This window comes from Electrophorus electricus, chromosome 7 (assembly GCF_041902795.1).
Source record: "Electrophorus electricus isolate QZ-2024a chromosome 7, ASM4190279v1, whole genome shotgun sequence".
Classification (NCBI taxonomy): Eukaryota; Metazoa; Chordata; class Actinopteri; order Gymnotiformes; family Gymnotidae; genus Electrophorus; species Electrophorus electricus.
In genome coordinates this window covers 21,871,902-21,890,571 of record NC_137503.1, presented here as the reverse complement: position 1 = coordinate 21,890,571, position 18,670 = coordinate 21,871,902, and the positions used below count along the sequence as shown (strand labels likewise).

The following is an 18,670-nucleotide window of genomic DNA, read 5'->3' as shown; positions in this document are numbered from 1 at the left end:
TTATATTAAGTATGCAGAATTAGTTAATGATACAACACTGAGCATATTTTTATAGGTTGCACTAACATGAATTATTGTATTCTATATGATATGTATTGATGACTTTATATTAAGTACATGAAATCAATACATGAAGGTTTATTTTATATTTTAAAAAGCCTTGTGAAATGGCCAGTTAAATGTTTTTCAGGTCCTATGGTAAACTAACAAGCACATGACACTTTTAGACACTAAGACCAGTTTTGTTTTTAGATCTAATATTTGAAGAGAACATAAGTTTATATTGTTTATACAGAAACATATTAGGGTATATTAAGTATTATATTAACCAAAATATTTGGTTAAATCTGTAGTCTTTAAGACTAAAGTGTAACAGTGAGTGGTAAGGAGGCGGACACGTGCGGAGAAGAGGGAGATTTATTCAGGGCAAATGCAGAATCAGAGTCGTTAAGGCAGTCCAGGGTCAAAGAGCCGACACGGAGAGTACGTGCATACATGATAACAAAACACACAAAGGCAAACAGGGAAATCAGGCTATAACAAGATGGTAGGCAAAGCTCAGATAAACACAAAGGCACGGCGTACAAAGGAACATGACCATACAAAATAAACATTCAATGAACAGCCAAGACCAGGGCACACGACAGGGTTTAAATACATGAACTTAACAAGGTAGAAATAAGGGACAGGTGTAAGCAATGAAACGAGGGGCGGAGAAAACGAAACTAAGGCATGGAACTAAAAAAACAAACAAACACAAGCCAGGGAAAACATGGAACACGGAACATGGGAGGGACTGATGACATAAAGAGAGTTGTTACTTAGCTACAACTACCATGTCCCTATTTATTTGAAGAGAACATATGTTGTTTCTATTTCATGGAGAGATAGAAATTGCTTGTTTGTAGTGATTGCCTCTAAAGGTTGTGCAACAAAATATTAGGTTAATGTAGTCTGTAAGACTGAAGGGAATGGACTTAGCTACAACTACCAGGATGTTTTGAACAGAGTTCCTTCATCAGCTGTACCAGCAAAGTGCTTCTGAATTTGTAGGAGGAGGACCTAGGTTATATTTGAAAAAGTAGATGTTTCATGAATCATAACATTCATTCCAGGGGGTTCTAAAGTTCCAAGAGTGTAGAGCATATCTTTTTCTTTGAGTTTCCTAATTTCATTGCTGCCATAGCAACAACTGGCAATGAAAACAGATATGCCATTAATGTCCATTAGTATTAAAATGCCTTGCCACTGGAAATGACAAACCCTTAACTCTGATGTTCAACAAATTGCTCAGAAAGCCTTCTCCAGTGTAAAGCTGTACATTGCAGTAATACATGATGAGGAAATCATCCATCACTTTTTGAGCAATAGTGGGCTTCATGGAAGAAGTTCCAGGAGGACTCCACCATTGGGGGGGAAAAAAAGCCAGAGTTGAATTTGATAAAACACATACTGACAAGTCAAAATGCTTCTGATAGAATGTCCTCTGAACAGATCAGTTTTTGAGGATGCTTTGCTGCATCTTGAACAGGGTGCCTTGAATCAAGGCACAATGAAGTCTCAACACAGTCAAAGCACTCTTGAATAAGTCATACTGCCGAGTGTCAGAAAGGTCTGTCTTTGTCGCAGGTCATGGGTCCTCTAACAGGATAACGATCCAAAACAACACACAGATAAAAACACCCAAGAATGTCTAAGAACAAAACATTGTGCTATTCTAAAGTGGCCTTCTATGAGGCCTGATCTGAATCCTATCGAACAACTATGGCAAGACCTGAAACATACAGTCTGGACAAGGCCCCCATCAATCCAGCTGGATCAGTTTGCTCAGTGGGTCAAACTATGTATTGATGGGTGCAATGTATTGTTAAGTCTCATGGAGAAATAGAAATTGCTTGTATTTGGCACCTTTTTCATTGATGGTGGTTGTTTATCCGCTATTACTTTCGCAAAGATTGTGCTTAACTGAGTGAGAGCATGATTGAAGAGTGGAAAGGTGGTTGGTTCAGATGACATACCTGTGGAGGCATAGAGATGTTTAGGAGAGATGGTAGTAGAGTTCTTAACCATATTGTTTAACATAATCTTAGAAAGAGAGGATGCCTGAAGAGTGGAGAAGTCGTTTCGTGGTATACATTTGCAAGAATAAGGGTAATGTGCAAAGCTGTTGTAACTACAGTGACATAAAGTTGATCAGTTACAGCATAAAGCTATGGGAAAGGGTGGAGAGGAGATCTGAAGATTAGTGAGCAGATTAAATGGAGAGGTGAGGATTAGTGAGCATATTAAGAAAGGAGGTGAGGATTAGTGAGCAGCGGTATGGTTTCATGCCATGTAAGAGCACTATAGATGTGATGTTTGCTCTGAGAATTTTGGTGAAGAAGTATAAAGATGGGCAGAAGGAGTTCAAGCATATAACAGGGTGCCAAGAGAGGAGGTGTGGTATTGTATGAGAAAATCTGCAGTAGCAGCGAAGTATGTAAGAGTGGTGCAGGATATGTATGAAAGCAGTGTGACAATGGTAAGACACACAGGAGTGATGGGTGGTTTCAAGGTAGAGGTGGGATTACATCAAGAATTGGCGCTGAGCCCTTTCTTGTTTGCAGTGGTGATGTACTGTTTAACCGATTAGCTCAGGCAGGACTCCCTATGGACTATAATGTGTGCAGACGACATTGTGATCTTTAGTGAGAGCAGGGAGCAGATTGAACAGATTCTGGAGAGGTATATTATTGTGTGTGTGTGTGTGTGTGTGTGTGTGTGTGTGTGTGTGTGTGTGTGTGTGTGTGTGTGTGTATATATATATATATATATATATATATATATATATTTAATCAACAGCAGATGAGGGCTGAAGTTATAGATGTAGAAATCCCAACTGACAGCAACATCAGGAACAAGGAACACGAAAAGCTTGAGAAATACCAAGACAGGAAAGAAGAGCTAGAAAACATGTGGAAGGTGGAACACTTGCAACACTAAGGGCTGTGATCTCCTGATATATATATATATATATATATATATATATATATATATATATATTTATTTCTTTTGTGTGTGTGTGTGTGTGTGTGTGTGTGTGTGTGTGTGTGTGTGTGTGTATATATATATATATATTTAATCAACAGCAGATGAGGGCTGAAGTTATAGATGTAGAAATCCCAACTGACAGCAACATCAGGAACAAGGAACACGAAAAGCTTGAGAAATACCAAGACAGGAAAGAAGAGCTAGAAAACATGTGGAAGGTGGAACACTTGCAACACTAAGGGCTGTGATCTCCTGATATATATATATATATATATATATATATATATATATATATATATATATATATATTTATTTCTTTTGTGTGTGTGTGTGTGTGTGTGTGTGTGTGTGTGTGTGTGTGTGTGTGTGAGTGATGACATTTTACAACATACAATTAGTTCTTTTGTTCTTTCTATGCCTTTGCTATCTATTCCAGTGACTTGAGGTCTGACTCTACTGTTGCTCTATTGAAAATGCTTGCAGCCAAGCATCAACTTAAATAGTTCTCTTGCAATTTTTACACAGTTTTGCTCAGTTTCATTCAGTGATTTAGGTGTACAAGAAATTGGCTTGTTACACTGAATCTATGGATGCTACGTAGCTATTCTTGGAAGCATCAACTTGGGAGCCCTAGAATATTTTGTTTGGCCTTAGTGTGTATGGACAAAACCTGGCTCTTGTGTGATAATCTTGTGTAATTTGAGTCCCATACAATCTCAATGCTTGTTAGCATAAACTGTGAGAGCAGAACAATCATTTCAGATAGTCCAAGAATGAATCTGGAAATGTATGTCAATAATATGGTCTTCACCAATTTGTTGGCTCAGTGACCTTTTGGATTATATCTCTTTCATCTAGCTCATCTGAGTTGGCTGCAGAGTGTAAGGGATATGTCATGGAGAGTATGCCACTGGTATGACTGAGGGTTTGGGGCAAGTGCTACCCAAGTCTTGGAATATATCAGCAAACTCATCTATAATGCTGCAAGATGTTTGGAGTTGTACATTAATGACAGGTACCAGTTTGATCAAGTTCAAGTCCAGGCATGCTCTCATGCTCAGTACTGGGGGAGCATTTGTGGAATTTGTGGAAACAACATCAAAGTCCAATAGTGCTGTATCTGGACCTGCGTGTCATCTTACATGAACCATTCATGGAAACTGCATGCCCACCATAACCTGAGATCTTATTAGATGGCAGATCAAGGACTGCACTTTCAAACATCTGGTAGAATGTGCTGGTGGGTATTGCATTGGCTTGAGTACCTGTGTCTATTTTGAATCTGAATTTGTTCCTCTTTTGACCTACTTCCAGCTCTACAAATGCTTGCTCTCTGGATGTGTTTGCATTCTGTTTTATGATGGAATCAATGAATAGCTTGTCAACATTCCCTCAACAACTGTCCTTGGTGTCTGTGTGTGTGTTTTTTTTCTCAGGGTTGTTGCTGTCTCTCCATTCTGCACACTTTGGCAAAATGGTTAAATTTCTTGCATTTTTTTTTTTTTTTTTTTTTGGCACCAGCATCTCCAAGTTGGGCATTCCTTGCCACTACTATGCTCTCTCCCACTGGAGCTGTATCCTTCATTTGGCCTAGCCATACCAGTCTTTTTACTGCATGTACACCATGCTGGATCTGCATTGGTGTGATTCCCCCCCCCCCCCCCCCTCCCTCAAGGAAATAATGGAATTAGTCATTCTGTTATCACCACTGCAGTTGGGCATCTCCTTTACATTTATGGAATTCAGCTGATGGCTTTATCCAAAGCAACTTATAATTGTGACTGAGTACAACTTGAGCAATTGAGAGTTATGGACTTTGCCTATAGGCCCAACTGTGGCAACTTGGCAGTGGTGGGGCTTGAACCAGCAACCTTCTGATTACAAATAAACCATCGGGGAGATTGTGGCAAAACAATTCTATCTCTGACCAACTCATTGCTATTTGAGTAGTTACAGTCTTTCATAAGTAATATAAGTTCAGTAACAAACTGCGCTCTACATTTTCTCATTTCACTTGCTCTCTGCGTTTTCTCATGGAGCAAAAATGGGGTTTGCTTTAGGCATGATATAAGCTTCAGTATGGTCATAGTAAGTCTTTAAAACCTCCATTTGGTCTGCTGTTACTGCCAATGTATTGAAGAGGTCCTTGCCTTTCTCCTCTATTCACAGCATGATATAGGTGCTTTTCTCAGCCTCAGATTTCATGTAATGGATGGGTGAACTTGAGTTCCACATTTTGGCAGACTTTTCACCAAACATTAGGTAAGCTGGACAAATTCTTATCCATCCTGGGTGTGAGGAGTCCCAGTGACTCTATCTCTTCAATTGGACTTGAGTATTTCCTTATTTCTGTGTCACTCTGTATAGTGTCTATAAATGAATACTTGCCTAGTTATGGTAAGGTTGAAGTCATCTGTTTTTTTTTTTAGTTAGCAGCTTCCTTTTACACATTCTGTACTCACAACACAGTGCAGATCATGATGATATATATATATATATATATATATATATATATATATATATATATATATATATATATTAAATCATGAATATCCACTGACTGTGGACTCAAGATGACCCAGAATATAACAGGAGTGTGCATGTTTCTTAGTGAACTCTCCGCTTATATATATTATAATGGCCAAAGTATACATTAAAGAGCCTCTTAAGGGCAGTTTCTAAATGCAATGGATTTATATAATGCATTGCATTTAGAAAGCTTCATTATGATAGAGATAATATAATTATGTCCTTGGTCTCAAACTTAATGCTCTTCGTATAGCTGTCAAACATATGAAAAAGTTAACCTAGCAAGCACAAAGTTAAAGGTAGTTAGTTAGTTACCCATAGCATAAACTGCAAATTGAACAAAATTATTTTTAATGTTAGCTACCTAATTACTTCACAAATTAAACATTTAATTTATATTTTTCACTTATGTGTTATTGAAATGGCCTGTTTTGGACACTTGGCTTTTAAGCTAGCTATGAAAAACTAAAAAGAACAATTAGCTAGCTAGCTAGTTATGTTTTTTTTTCTTTCTAAAAATACATCTAAATAACAGTAATGTTAGTTAAATTTCCAAGCTATATTATTAGTATAAAACAACATAAGGAATCAAGTTGAGCAAACCTCTATATTTGGAAATCAATTTCCTTTTCCTTTGTGAATATTAATCATATTGATAATGAGTGAATAAATGGGATAACATGAAACCCAGTCATGTGGCAAGAGTTATTCACATTGCCACAAGATAAACTTTATTGCGTTGTGTTGAAAGCATTTCGGTCAACTTATATTGAGCCATGTGTAAGAAATAAATTGATAAACAGCTAAACTTAAGATAAGTGCCACAGACATTCAAACACAGGTGAAATGTCATTTATCTAGAGGTGAAATATTCAATAATGCTTCATGAATCTATGTACTTGAGCAACATGAAAAGTACATAGTTTAATATGGATATTTATTACATATCAATATTTATTCATTCATCCCTATTTAATCCCTATAATGTGGAATTTAAAATTATTCAGGAGTGTTACTATACCATTCATGCCTGCATCATCCACAATCCATGTATTTATCCTTAAGTATTTCTAAATAAAGTTCTGTTAAGTGCCAGGTTTCATGACTGTTGGCATATGTGGTTGGACTACTCCTGTATGATCTGGAGGCTGCTTGCACCCTAGTTCATCCTCCTCCTGCATGATGTCCACCAAAACATCCCCATGCCCCATGTCAGTACCGCTACTTCCATCCACCCCGACTCCTGGCCTGTTACCCTGGAGACCAGAACAGCCCAGCTGTAGCTCTTCTTCCTTCCTCCCCTACAGAATGAGAGGGCTATAGTGATGTTTAGTAACAGGGGTCTTTCCATGGTGATCAATGAGAGGCTGTTGCCTTGAGGATTAGCAAGTGGGGTGTTGTCATGGTGATTAGCGAAGGAGGTGTTAGTGTTGTCATTATCAAGGGGGTGCTGTCCTACTGCAGGCTGTGGGCACATGCCAACATGCTGCAGAAGCAGGCTGTAGGGACGGGATTTGTTGGCATTGGTGCCCAGGCACGGTGGGTCTCACTGAGGGCATATGGGGCCTGGCAGGGGAGCGACTGTGCTCAGTGGGAATGTGAATGAAGACCTCATGAGCGTCAGTATCGGCACACACCCACAGTAGACAACACTACGCTGACACTGGGTTTCTTACGCACTCTGTCTTCCAGTCTTTGTGCTTTTTTCTCTTTTCCTCTTTCTCTTTGTCCCCTATATATGCACACAAACAAAATACACACCATCATTCAGTAGAGTTTTTCACTCTACAACTTATCTTAAACTAATAAAATACAAGTCTCTAATTACTATCTGTGTTATTAAAGCTCACTGTTGCACCATCATGGCCCTTATTTTATCATGCACATGACCGTTAAAATCAAAAGAGTAGGATATCGAATTACATGCCTTGTTTGAGAAGCTTTTTCTGGGGGCCTCCTGAAATCTCTTCATGGATTGTCAGTAGAATAATTATATGAGGAGGAGCTTCTTTGATCTAAATATACACCCAAGTGTTGCCCCATAGAGACAAAAAGTTAAAAAGGCTCCATTGTCTTTGACCGACAGCACCGATCACAGTGGCAAATATTAGATCAGTAGTGGAAAGATATGACCGTTCTAATCCTCTTCAATTTCATTTAATTTCCTGTCAGCTTTAGTGAGAGTCTGGCTGGGCCTGAGGAAACATTTAGGGAATGCTAGTGGAATGTTCTGGAATGTACTGTTTACCATGGACTGGAGTGAACTGCAACTCTAGTGATTTTTTTTAAATTGTTATGCTGAATGGAGGAATGAGGCCTCAAATTTTGCATGCTTCTCCATCCCAGTGCTGGCAAAACCAGGCATGACACATTTTTGTCTTTTCACTATTCTGATACCGTGCTTGTGATGACGTGGTGGAGACTGTGATTCTACAAAATCAAGTTATCACAACTTTACCCTCTGTGCAGGACCCTGAGGGTTTGATCTCTCTCTCTCTTTGTGTGTCTCTCTCTGTCCCCTCACAGAGCATAGGTAAAGGTTCTCTGTGGTCTATAGATCCTGAATACAGGCACAATTTGATCCAGGCTTTGAAGAAGACCCCATATCAGCCATATGCTCAGTGGCCCATCTCCACCCGCTCCTGCCCCCAGCAATACAGCAGGTAATTGCCTTCATTGGGATTAATGAATTATTGCCTTTACAACAGTCAGAAAGCTAATAGTAAATGAGCAATTTAAAAATAAAACCTGATTTTGATTGCATCACTTACACTGCTATGATACATTGATACAGCTCAGTTTTCAATGCATGACACAGAAAGAAAAACTAAAAAAGCAAATAACGAGAGCTGTCGATCTGTAAAGTGTCAGTTTTCATGGTCCATCCTGTTCCATGTCTGCTCAGGGTGAGATTTAGCTCAGGAATGAGGTGCGAATTTTCACTTCTACAGAACTTGGTTTTGGGTCAGCTTCTACACATTCCTTCACACTCCAGATTCCAGGAGCAGATTAACCTGACTCTGTGTGTGTGTGTTGGGCATAAGACTAGAGAAAATGCACTTTGCCTTCCATAAACCATTCATTCTCTCACACTTCTGTTGTCTTGGTGACCAGAATGCTTCCATGGCAACACAAGGGCTGAGCCAGGTGCTGAGGAGCACAAAGCTGTTTGTCTGGCCAGTGTAAAAAAAACAAAAACAAGACAGGACAGACAGTTTGTGATAAAACACACTATTGCCTTAGCAACATTAAACTCCATAGCAACAGCAGGTGGCTGTGGGCCTTCTCGCATCTTCTGCAAAGTGATTTTTTTAAAGCAGAGGGAACTAAAATATATCTAATCTCTGGCTTGTGTGTGTGTGTGTGTGTGTGTGTGTGTGTGTGTGTGTGTGTGTTTATAAACAACTCACTCATCTTTGTCTTTTTTGTGAGGGTGTGAAGGGAGGGTTGAGGATAGCTCACCTGCCCAATACACCACTGTGTTCCAAATCACTCCCTCACTACTGGCTGACATCACAGTTCACAAACACACAAGTGGGTGTTCTACGGTTTCCATCCATCCGTGTACTCATTTAACTGCTGATTTGCATGTTCATCTTGTCTTAAGTATTCATTAACTTTGCTCCTGAATAGAGCTTCTTGCCTCTTCTATAATGTGAGACTAATGGGTGGACAAAGATGATGGAGTGCCAGATGTGCTGTGTCAGGATGTGAGAGAGTGCTAGGCACTGCCAAGGGTGTGGTTGTAACAGTTAAAAATAGCAATTTCAGACCCAGAGGAGTTATGACGACAATAATTAGTAATCATTGTGGAATGTCCACACTCACGGACTCAGACTGTATCTTATGTCTCTCTGTGTCTCTCTCTCTCTTTCATTCGTCCTCTCCAGTCGTCCTTTATGGCCAGGAAGTCAACTATTCCGGAAAAATGTCGGAGTGATTCTGCAAGGTAATCCCTGTCTCTTACCATGCGTAAACTCTGTTTCTGCTTTCGTCTTTTTTTTTGTTTTGTTTCTTGTTTTTGCTTTTAATGACTTTGGAATCAAAATACCCAAATAAGGAAACCTGGCTGAGATTGGAGGAAAACCTCAGTGGCTTTCATATACACTTTTGAAATGATTATTTCACTGCAATGAATCTGCATGGCCTTCTTTATTGCATTTATTGCTTGGGCAACATTACCTTTGCTTTCTGCTTTCTCCCTTCACCTTTTGTTTCTCTCTCTGTTTTTGCTTCTCTCTCTCTCCCTCCTTGGTGGTCCAGCCGCTAAAATGGCCATTCAGTACCAATCATGGTGCTCTCTCCTACCACACAGATCTGCTCAGTGGGAGAAATGAGACACATTAGTGGTCTGAGAGCTTCCTTTCTCCCATTACTCCTGCTAATGGAGTAATGGCCATAGAAGAGCTTAAGAAGATTGCCTGAAAAAGACTCCACTCAGTCTATTTGGCTTGTAAGTGTGAGTGGGTGTCTACATGAAATGAGAGCTATGTGTGTGTGGGAGTGCTGTAGAGACTTATCTATTCAAGCAGTGATCATTATGGCAAACATCAATCAAGATACTCGGTCCTACAAAAGAGCTCAAAGATGTATCAATATTTACCACATTGTAATCCAAGAGTTGGACTGCTGACTTCCTTATACTGCTGTCAACGAACAATTAAAATTGATTATATAGTCGAATTGTAAAAATAAAATTAAAATAAAATAAAAAAAATTACTATTCCATGGTGACGGGAAAGTAGCTCTACCTTGGCTGTCTGCCTCGTGAGTTCTCGCCTGGGCCTGGGTCACGGCACTGAATGCACTACCGTACAGGAGTCACACCATGTCACTTATTGACTGAACATGAAGTGTAGGTCAAGATGAAACAAATGACTAATTCTACAACAGCAATGTGGTAACGATATCAGAGAGTTCATAACTTGGCTGCAGAGAGTGATTTGCATTCGTGCAATTTTGGTCAATAGACTCCAAAATTGTGAAACATCGCCATAAAGCTGTATGCAAGCTGCATAAGCTATAGTTAACCCACCATTGCAGCACGAGGAACCTTAGGGCACGTCTGGAAAATATGCAACCAAATGTTATGGTCTAATGTCTCCTAGCATTATGTTAACTCAGTGTTTTGGGAGTTCTAGCATCAAGAATGTAAGTAGCCTAATTTTCTGTTTTTAATAGCACATTATTGGAAAGTGTCCCTGAGGGTAAAAGTCTTTGTTGTCACATTTCTTATGATTGATTTGATATCACTGGATTATAATTTTAATATTCCATGTCAAGGAAACATTAAAAATAAGTTTATGTTGAATTAAATATATCTGTACAAGTGGTTATGTCTCTGGCGGTACTGGTTTGTGCTCTTATGGATATAGTGCGCAAAAACAGATATTCGAAGAGTTTGAATCTATTTGTTTTAGAAGGAATAATTGAATGTCATTTTTGGCCCGTTTGGGTACTTCGTTACTTCCTATTTGCATAATATTGATGGTTGTTTGAAGAGGAACATTTGTAAAATCACCTAACGCAAAAAAGGGGAACAGAGTCACTCCCCTGAGTTGTCTCTGGGCAGATGCGTGTGCATGCAGATGTGTTCATTGGATGAACAACAGCAGAATGTTGTGCTCTGCATGTTGGGTACATGAGGCCTTTTACTCTTTTCTGGAGACCATGATGCAGTTTTTTTCTAAATAATGCTGTACAAACATGCACAAATTGATTGATTGATTTCATTAAATACAGTATCCACACTATGGATATTCACTGTGATGTAGCAGAGATCATGGTGATATGATGTAGCTGATGGTGCAGCAGTTTAGGTGGTGGTGTTGAGACATAGCTGATGGTGCTCTGGTATAGCTCATGGCTCTGTGATGTAGCTGATGGTGGTGTGATGGAGCTCATAGTTCTGTGATGTAGCTGATGGTGGTGTGATGGAGCTGATGGAGCATGCCTTTGTTGTGTGTAGTCCCACAGAGAGTGATCCAGCATAGCTCCCTACTGACCGGTCAGGGGCTTTCCTCAGTTATCAGACCTCTACCTATGAATCTTCTGGGGAAGACCACATCAGCAAGGTTAGTCTAATGTGACTGAAATGATAATTCACAGACAGTAAACACACAGACTCATGCGCATACACACAGAGATACACGTATAAACGCATCAAATAACACCTAATTTTCTGTTTCCAGTTCAAAACTTTCTCCACACAAAATACTATAGTCCAGCATTAATAATTATATGTGAAAATTTGCTAATGTTCATTAAACACAGATGTAACCAAATTTTATTCAAAAACAGCTTAAATATGGTGGGAGACAAGCTTTCTTGTCTGTTTTTGTCCACATTTACTTTCAAACAAATGTTTTTGCTTCAAATGGAGACTACTTCAAACATCTCTGATATTTTTAACATTTTATGTAATATCTTATACTAAACCAAGACAACACTGCAGTAGATCAGTCACTTTATAGTGAGGTAAGTGTAGCTCTTGGTAAAGATCCTGAAGTCTGCATTCACTACACTTCAGTCCTGACACAGTAATGTCATGTGAGATGTCTCTTGAGCATTAACACACATGTGAGTTAGATGACACATATGTGAATCATGTCTTAAAGTGGAATAACCCACATATGTCCTTAGAGTGTGTGTGTGTATTATCAGATCAGCTCTGGATGATGCCCAAGGGAGAGACAGCTCACCTGGCGATGACCCTCAGGAGGAGACCAGTTTCTTCAATTTCCAACGAGACCCTTCTTCCCGTTCCCTTCATATAGACAGTCCTGCCTGTAGCCAAGGGTTGAAGGTCAGCTACAGGATCACAGAGGTCAAAGAGGAGCCTAGAGACTTCCCCCTGGATGCCACCATACCCCCTTCCCAGCTTCATGGAAGAAGAACCAACTGCACTAAAGGCCTTCTGCTAAAACCCGGAGACATGCTCCCTCTGAAGAAGAGACGCGCTGAGAAGCTTCTGGCCAGCGGTGATGAGGACGAGGAGATGAAGGAGGCAGCAGGATCTCTACTTCACCTAGCCGGTGTACAAGCCTCTCAGAGCAAAACCAGTCAGCACACATCCAGAGTCCAGAGGGAGGGAGGGAAGGACTAACATAGAAGCGGCTTGACAATACGTCCCACTCTTTCTTTTTTTGGAATTTCAGGTGAATTCATATGTGGCAATATCGATTTAAAAAAAATCTTTGTTTTCCATAAATTCAGGCGCTGTTTTCTAACAGATGATTCTCACTCTTCGGTTCATTTCTCGTGTGCATGTTAAAGGGATACAAGCCATAATGAGAATCATTAACATGTGAGGATTACATTTTTCAATACATCATGTAGGTAATGGGGATGTCAAAAAATCTTCCAGTAGTAACAAGGAATGCTGAACTAAGGGTCTTTTCACACTTGTTGCAAACATAAGTTTTATTTCAGAAATTTGGTTCAGCCTAGTGATTCCCAGTACCTGCACTAGGGACTTCATGTTTTGCATTTGCACTTGCGCAAATCTGACACACTGGTCCGACTCCTCAGTGATTATCAACTCCTTCTTGACCTGGCTGAGGAGTGTGAATGCAGTGTTTCCAAATGCCAGTCGATATTTTTTTTTAACTTCCTGCACACCTGTATTCATGTATTCTCTTTTCCTGATTTCTTGGTTCAGGTGTGATTCTTGGGTATTTTTTAAGAACCCAGTAGCCTAATTACCAACAGAGTATTGACGTCGAAAGTGGAAGGGTGAATTACAAGAGGACAATCTGAAAAGGTTTGACCTTACAACATGGTACAATATGAGCTGACTGGACTATAATCACCTATGAGAGACACTTGATGTTGCTCTCTCAAATTGCTTTTCCAGAATGACATTGAGATCAGGTGTCTATAATAGAGACTCATTTAACATGTTCTTTACACTTTGACATGACGGGCATATGCAGTGTCACATGGTTCCTCCTCTGCAAACAGGGCAGCATGAAAGTTTACTTTTTTTTCTTCCAGAAATAGATGCTGTTTTGAAGCTTGTGTGAAAACATCCTAAGATGTTCTTCCTGCTGCTCATACTCTGGGGAGTGCCAAAGACGATTCTTATCAATACGAGTGCAGCTAATCCATACGTGTTTAGTTAGTACAGTTACTCTCAAAACAGATGACCTACCCACTTTACAACATACCTGTGTATGTTGTCTTCATGCCCGTCTAAACTCTGAATGACAAAATGGCCTCCATGCTCCTTTAAAGCTGCGGTGGTGGCATGTATTTGCATTAGCGGTGCTCCTTGGTGGTGATGGTTTAGTGCCTGTCTGAGTGTCAATCTGTTTCCTCATATGAAGCAGTAAGCTTGTGGCACTAGTTTCATGAACCATCAGCATGTGCCCCAAGTCACAGAAATAATTATTTTAACAGCCAAGTTCAACAAACATCTGAGCAGTGTCAAAACTGTGAGGTCCACTCTGCACTAGTATTGCATCCAAGGTGCCATTACTTGGATCTATTTTTTCTTCAGGGGTGCACAGCCACTTGTGAGAGCCAGTATGTTTTATATATATAAGATGCTAAGTAGGAGCCTCAAGCTCCTAGGCCTCTGGTAGAGGACCTGACCTTGAGGGATAAAGACCTCCCAGAGGAGAGCGAGTGGGGAATTCTTTTTTTTAAATATCTATATAAACCAACCCCTCTGCTCAGAGTCTATCATGTTTGTGTATTTATAATGTAAAAATTACTGCAATTGTAGAGACTGGGCTAATCTGTCCTCCTTATGAGCTGTACCTGGTACTCAGAGGCCATGCTGTGTACTCCTGAAATGTCTTGTTTTCTCATTTTTCTTAACATGAAAATAAAAAAAGAACACATGCTCAGAACTCAGAAACATTTAGTTAGTAAGCAGGTAATGTTTTCTTAATGTCTGTAAAAAATATTCTATGTCCAATAGTTGACAAAAATGTAAAATCAAATGCAATATACTGATTCTTTCTGTCAAGCCAAATGTATATGTCTGCAGCAAATTGATGACTAAAGCACACTTAACCTACATTGTATGGAGCAATGGTACAAAAACCTGCCTGATGTATAACAATATCAAAAAGTACAAGTACATTTTTTTACTTGATTTATTTTTTGTGTTGTTTTCTAAAGTAAGATTACGTCCTAAACAATTTTGTTCTATTATGACAACACTGTAAAAAAGAATTTAAATGTATTATTACTATTTTATTTTATTATTATTTTTAAATAAAGGTGGTTGAGCCTTACAGGTTTTCTCAGTTATAATGCATGGGCACTTGTAAATAAGAAAACAGTATTTTTCCCCTTCTTCTTGAAAGATAGTGTATAACGATGTATTTAGCATGAAGCATGACATATTTTCATATGAGAGTCAAACGTAAAGAGACACTTGTTGTTTACAGCATACATCTGACAAATTAGATTTTGTAAAATATAGTTCTTTACTTTTAATTTAGGTCATATCATTTCCTGGCAGACAACTCTTCAAAGGGAAGATACTTATGGATATTTCACTTAGAAACTTAGGCTTTTTGGAGTTTCAGGTGACACTAATATTATCAAAAGTTTGAAAGTATGACTGTGTTTGTTGTGGTTTCTTAGTTCATTAGTGTAATTGTCAAAATGTCAGGAATCAGTGTTGAGTGACTGATCACTGTACACCCTTTAACCTTCAGTCTGCATTGGATATGTGCGTGGATATCTTTCTTATTATTAATAATAATTTTTTATCAACTCCTTTTTGTAGTGATGAATTCCCAACATGAGCTCCAATGGTTTGAAAAACAGTAAAATTACATTTATTGTATCTGAGTCTATTCATTGTTTTTCAGAGAAATGTTATCCTACCTATGTCTAATTTTATCCTATTTTATTCTGTTCACATTTTCATTGTGTTTGTGGTTTTCCTGAAGAGTGTGGTCATTTTTGAAAGGGCTTGCTTAAAGAAGACACCTGGTAGTTTGCTTTGAGCCTTAGTTCAGTTTTGAGCTTGCAATGCTAATGCTAATGTTGAGCTTGTAATGCTACTGGCTGTGTGCCATTCTCATCTGCAGTACAGCTTTCATTTATTTCTGCTTCTGTTACATGTGCATTATGCAACATTTTTAAGTATGGTTCCACTCTGGCAGTGCTCTGTGTTCATGGTCCACTTTGATGTACCTAAATCTGTGAGTGTTGCCTCTGTCTCAGAGCGCAGGTGCATTTTAGCTGTATTACACCCATTAAACATTCACACAGACTTTTTTTTCCCTGTTTGCTTATACTCACACTCTAAAGATGATAAGTGCTGGTATGACTCAATGCATAAGTGACATCATGTGGAAGAGATCTGGAGCTGGGCACCATTGACTACTGTGAGGCTGGATTATTAGTTAGCCTGCTGTTGCAGGTAATTTAAGATTGTCTGAGCTAAACTAATATAACTTTGTTCATGTCAACTCAGAGCTACCTTTTAACTGTGCCCCAAGAAAAGGTAGCCATCACACAAATCCAGCTTGGCAATATACTATCCAGGCAAACTGTGATGTAATACTGATGGTCCAATAAAGTGACCATGCCTTACAGCTTGATCTCCTTTAGGAATTGATTTACTGATAGAGTTTAGTTATGTTATGTCCCTTTATTTCCACAGGAACTGAAACCTCTTTCATCCTGACTCAGTACCCAGTGCATTATATTGTTCTTTGTGCTTATGTGCTGAAGTATGAAACATGCTGCACGTGTCAGTAAAAGTGGAACATAAATCATACAAATGTGTATCGAGCAGAGCAGAAATAACGAGGTTTGGGAAGCCTGTACTGTCAGCTGCCTTTCTACTTTGTTCATGCTTTTCGTTTTGAATGTCACTGCCAGTCAGATGCATTTATCAAGTTACTGTCAAAGAAGAAGCAATTGCTTTTGAGATGTCAAACACTTGTTTTGACATGGCTTGCAATTTCAGACACTTGGAAGAAATCCCATACAGAAAAACATTATACTGCCTCATTCCTTAATGTACCATCATTTTGCCAAAGAACACTTATAACTGTTTCACTTGTATGTGTATATAATCTCACTATTCTGTGACAAAAAATATGTCCTTGTATTTTTTTCTTTCTGAGACTTACAATAATGTTTATTTAATGTATTGTCTTCCAGTTACAATCATTAAAAATACCAGTTTTGAAAGTGAGAAAATTGGCTTATTCAGAATTATGTCATCTGCTGTAATATACCCGAGGCCTGACAAATAGATTCTCCAGATTATCCAACAGTTTATATGAAGTTAGACAGATGCTTGCAACACTCTGCTGCTTGCAGTAAAGATCCTGCTCAGTAAGTATGATGGTACCTAAACCAAGCACTCCCCACTCCTGTGTGTGCTTATTTCAACAAATAAATAAAAATAAAGATGTTCACCTACCTACAGGCCACATTTGATCTTTATTTTAAAAAGAATAAAATGCATCCTTAATCTGCGGCACCCCCTATAGATAACTCCAAACATGTGACATCAGGCATATGTGGGAAAGGCTTTAAAAATACAAACAGAACAAAACAAAACGACAATCTCTGAGAATGTCCAGCCCAATGTGATTCATTTGTACACTGAAAGGTCTGCCACTAGTTCTAAGAAAGAACTTTTTTCTTAGTGGGGCCTACACTAGATTTACATATAGGATAAACCAGCAAGCCTAATCCAAACTGCCAATAAAATGATCTATTATTTTTGCAGCTAAAGCAACTTGGCCACATGCAGCTGCAATATGCCAGTGATGACATGTTTCAGAAAATGATTATAGATTAAAAGAGACTATTGCAAAATGTCAGGCCTTTGATTAGTCATCTGCGACTAAAGTGTAATGATTAAAGGCATAAAAAGGAACATGTCATTCTATTTGTGAAGAAGTAGGGTAAACTGGAGTTTCCTCACACAGAAGTCACTCCACAGTGGAGGGATTGCAGAGAGTCACCCATTAAACTGCCAGCCCTAATGATGCTCCCACCTGCCTGTACACACTCTTGTGCAACTGAAGCCGGCTCTGTTGCTATGCAACTACGGGAGGGATAAGCACATTTATGTGTTTCCTCCATATTGTGTACTTCACTTTTTCTGTGGCAATACTGACTCCAATTTTAGAGTCGGTTTTCATTTCCAGGAACCTGGGAATATGTATGTACAATCTGGGCATTCAATACACACACTACCGTGGGACCCAGAACTGTACTGTTAAAACCAAATCAATAAAAAATTGAACTGAGCATAACATCGCATAACAAACAAACTCTGTCTACTGTAAATAACCATGCAAGGAAATTGTGATTAAGAGATTAAATAGTTAAAGTATATCAAATAAAGAATCCCAAAGAATAAACCTAGTTTTATTGTATGTCAGACTAAAAGCTGTAGGAGATTCAAATGTGAATAAAACCAGTGCAGTTAAAAAGTGAGATTAAATTGTTTAATAAATGCATATGATTGGACACATTGAACACAAACTCAAGTGATTGAATATTTTTCCTGTATTGCTATTATTTTCTATATCTACTGTCATAATGGAGATGAGGTTGGCTGGCATAATAAGAGAAGTGAGGAATACAAGTAACATGGGAGCAGGTGCTACAGGGATATTAAAGAAAAAGAACAGCTAATGTAGCTTAGCATTATGACATGCATTTGTGTGTTAATGTATAATGGGAAATGGTCACTTTAAGTATGATAATGCCCCCAAATCAGCTCCGGCAAGAAAGGAAAGCTACTTTAGAGCAAAATATATTCGCAGATATTAACAAATGCATATTCCAGTTCAGACTGAATACCCCAGTACATACAGTTTGCCCCAAATACTCATTCCTTTCTCCTCTCAGTTCCAAATATCTTATAGTATGCCCAATATATCCCAGGGATCTCCTGTGTACAGTCTGGAAGCTGGCTCTATGTTCATATGACATGTAATAATTATGTTACTGCTATTCAGGAGGAAAGCCCTTTATCTTATTTTTTTCCGAACTATTCTTTGGTCTATTACAATTGTAAGTAGTTTCGGTTTATTGCTCATTTTCTGTTACCCTCCCTGCCATCATGCCTTTCATGAGCTGATACCTGGAAATGTTTAAATTATAGTTTAATACA

The 18,670-nt window shown here is 38.8% G+C and overlaps 1 protein-coding gene and 1 long non-coding RNA gene across 11 annotated transcripts in view; both read left to right on the top strand.

The window, feature by feature from the left end:
- ches1 (checkpoint suppressor 1) overlaps positions 1-16,734 on the top strand; it is a 31,464-nt gene extending 14,730 nt beyond the window's left edge. For 8 of the 10 annotated variants that reach the window (XM_035524198.2, XM_081717376.1, XM_035524195.2 and 5 more), the window contains 4 exons: positions 8,086-8,222; positions 9,450-9,508; positions 11,528-11,633; positions 12,202-16,734. In XM_035524198.2, the coding sequence (XP_035380091.1) occupies positions 8,086-8,222; positions 9,450-9,508; positions 11,528-11,633; positions 12,202-12,664 (765 nt within the window). In that variant the 3' untranslated portion in view covers positions 12,665-16,734. The remainder of the gene's footprint in view (positions 1-8,085; positions 8,223-9,449; positions 9,509-11,527; positions 11,634-12,201) is intronic. The other 2 variants (XR_004775798.2, XM_027000771.3) reach the window with 2 other exon arrangements.
- On the top strand, positions 3,127-4,594 carry LOC145658711 (uncharacterized). The gene is made up of 3 exons (XR_014124498.1): positions 3,127-3,248; positions 3,889-4,045; positions 4,467-4,594. It is a non-coding gene; the product is annotated as an uncharacterized LOC145658711 (long non-coding RNA).
- Positions 16,735-18,670: the final 1,936 nt, after the last annotated feature.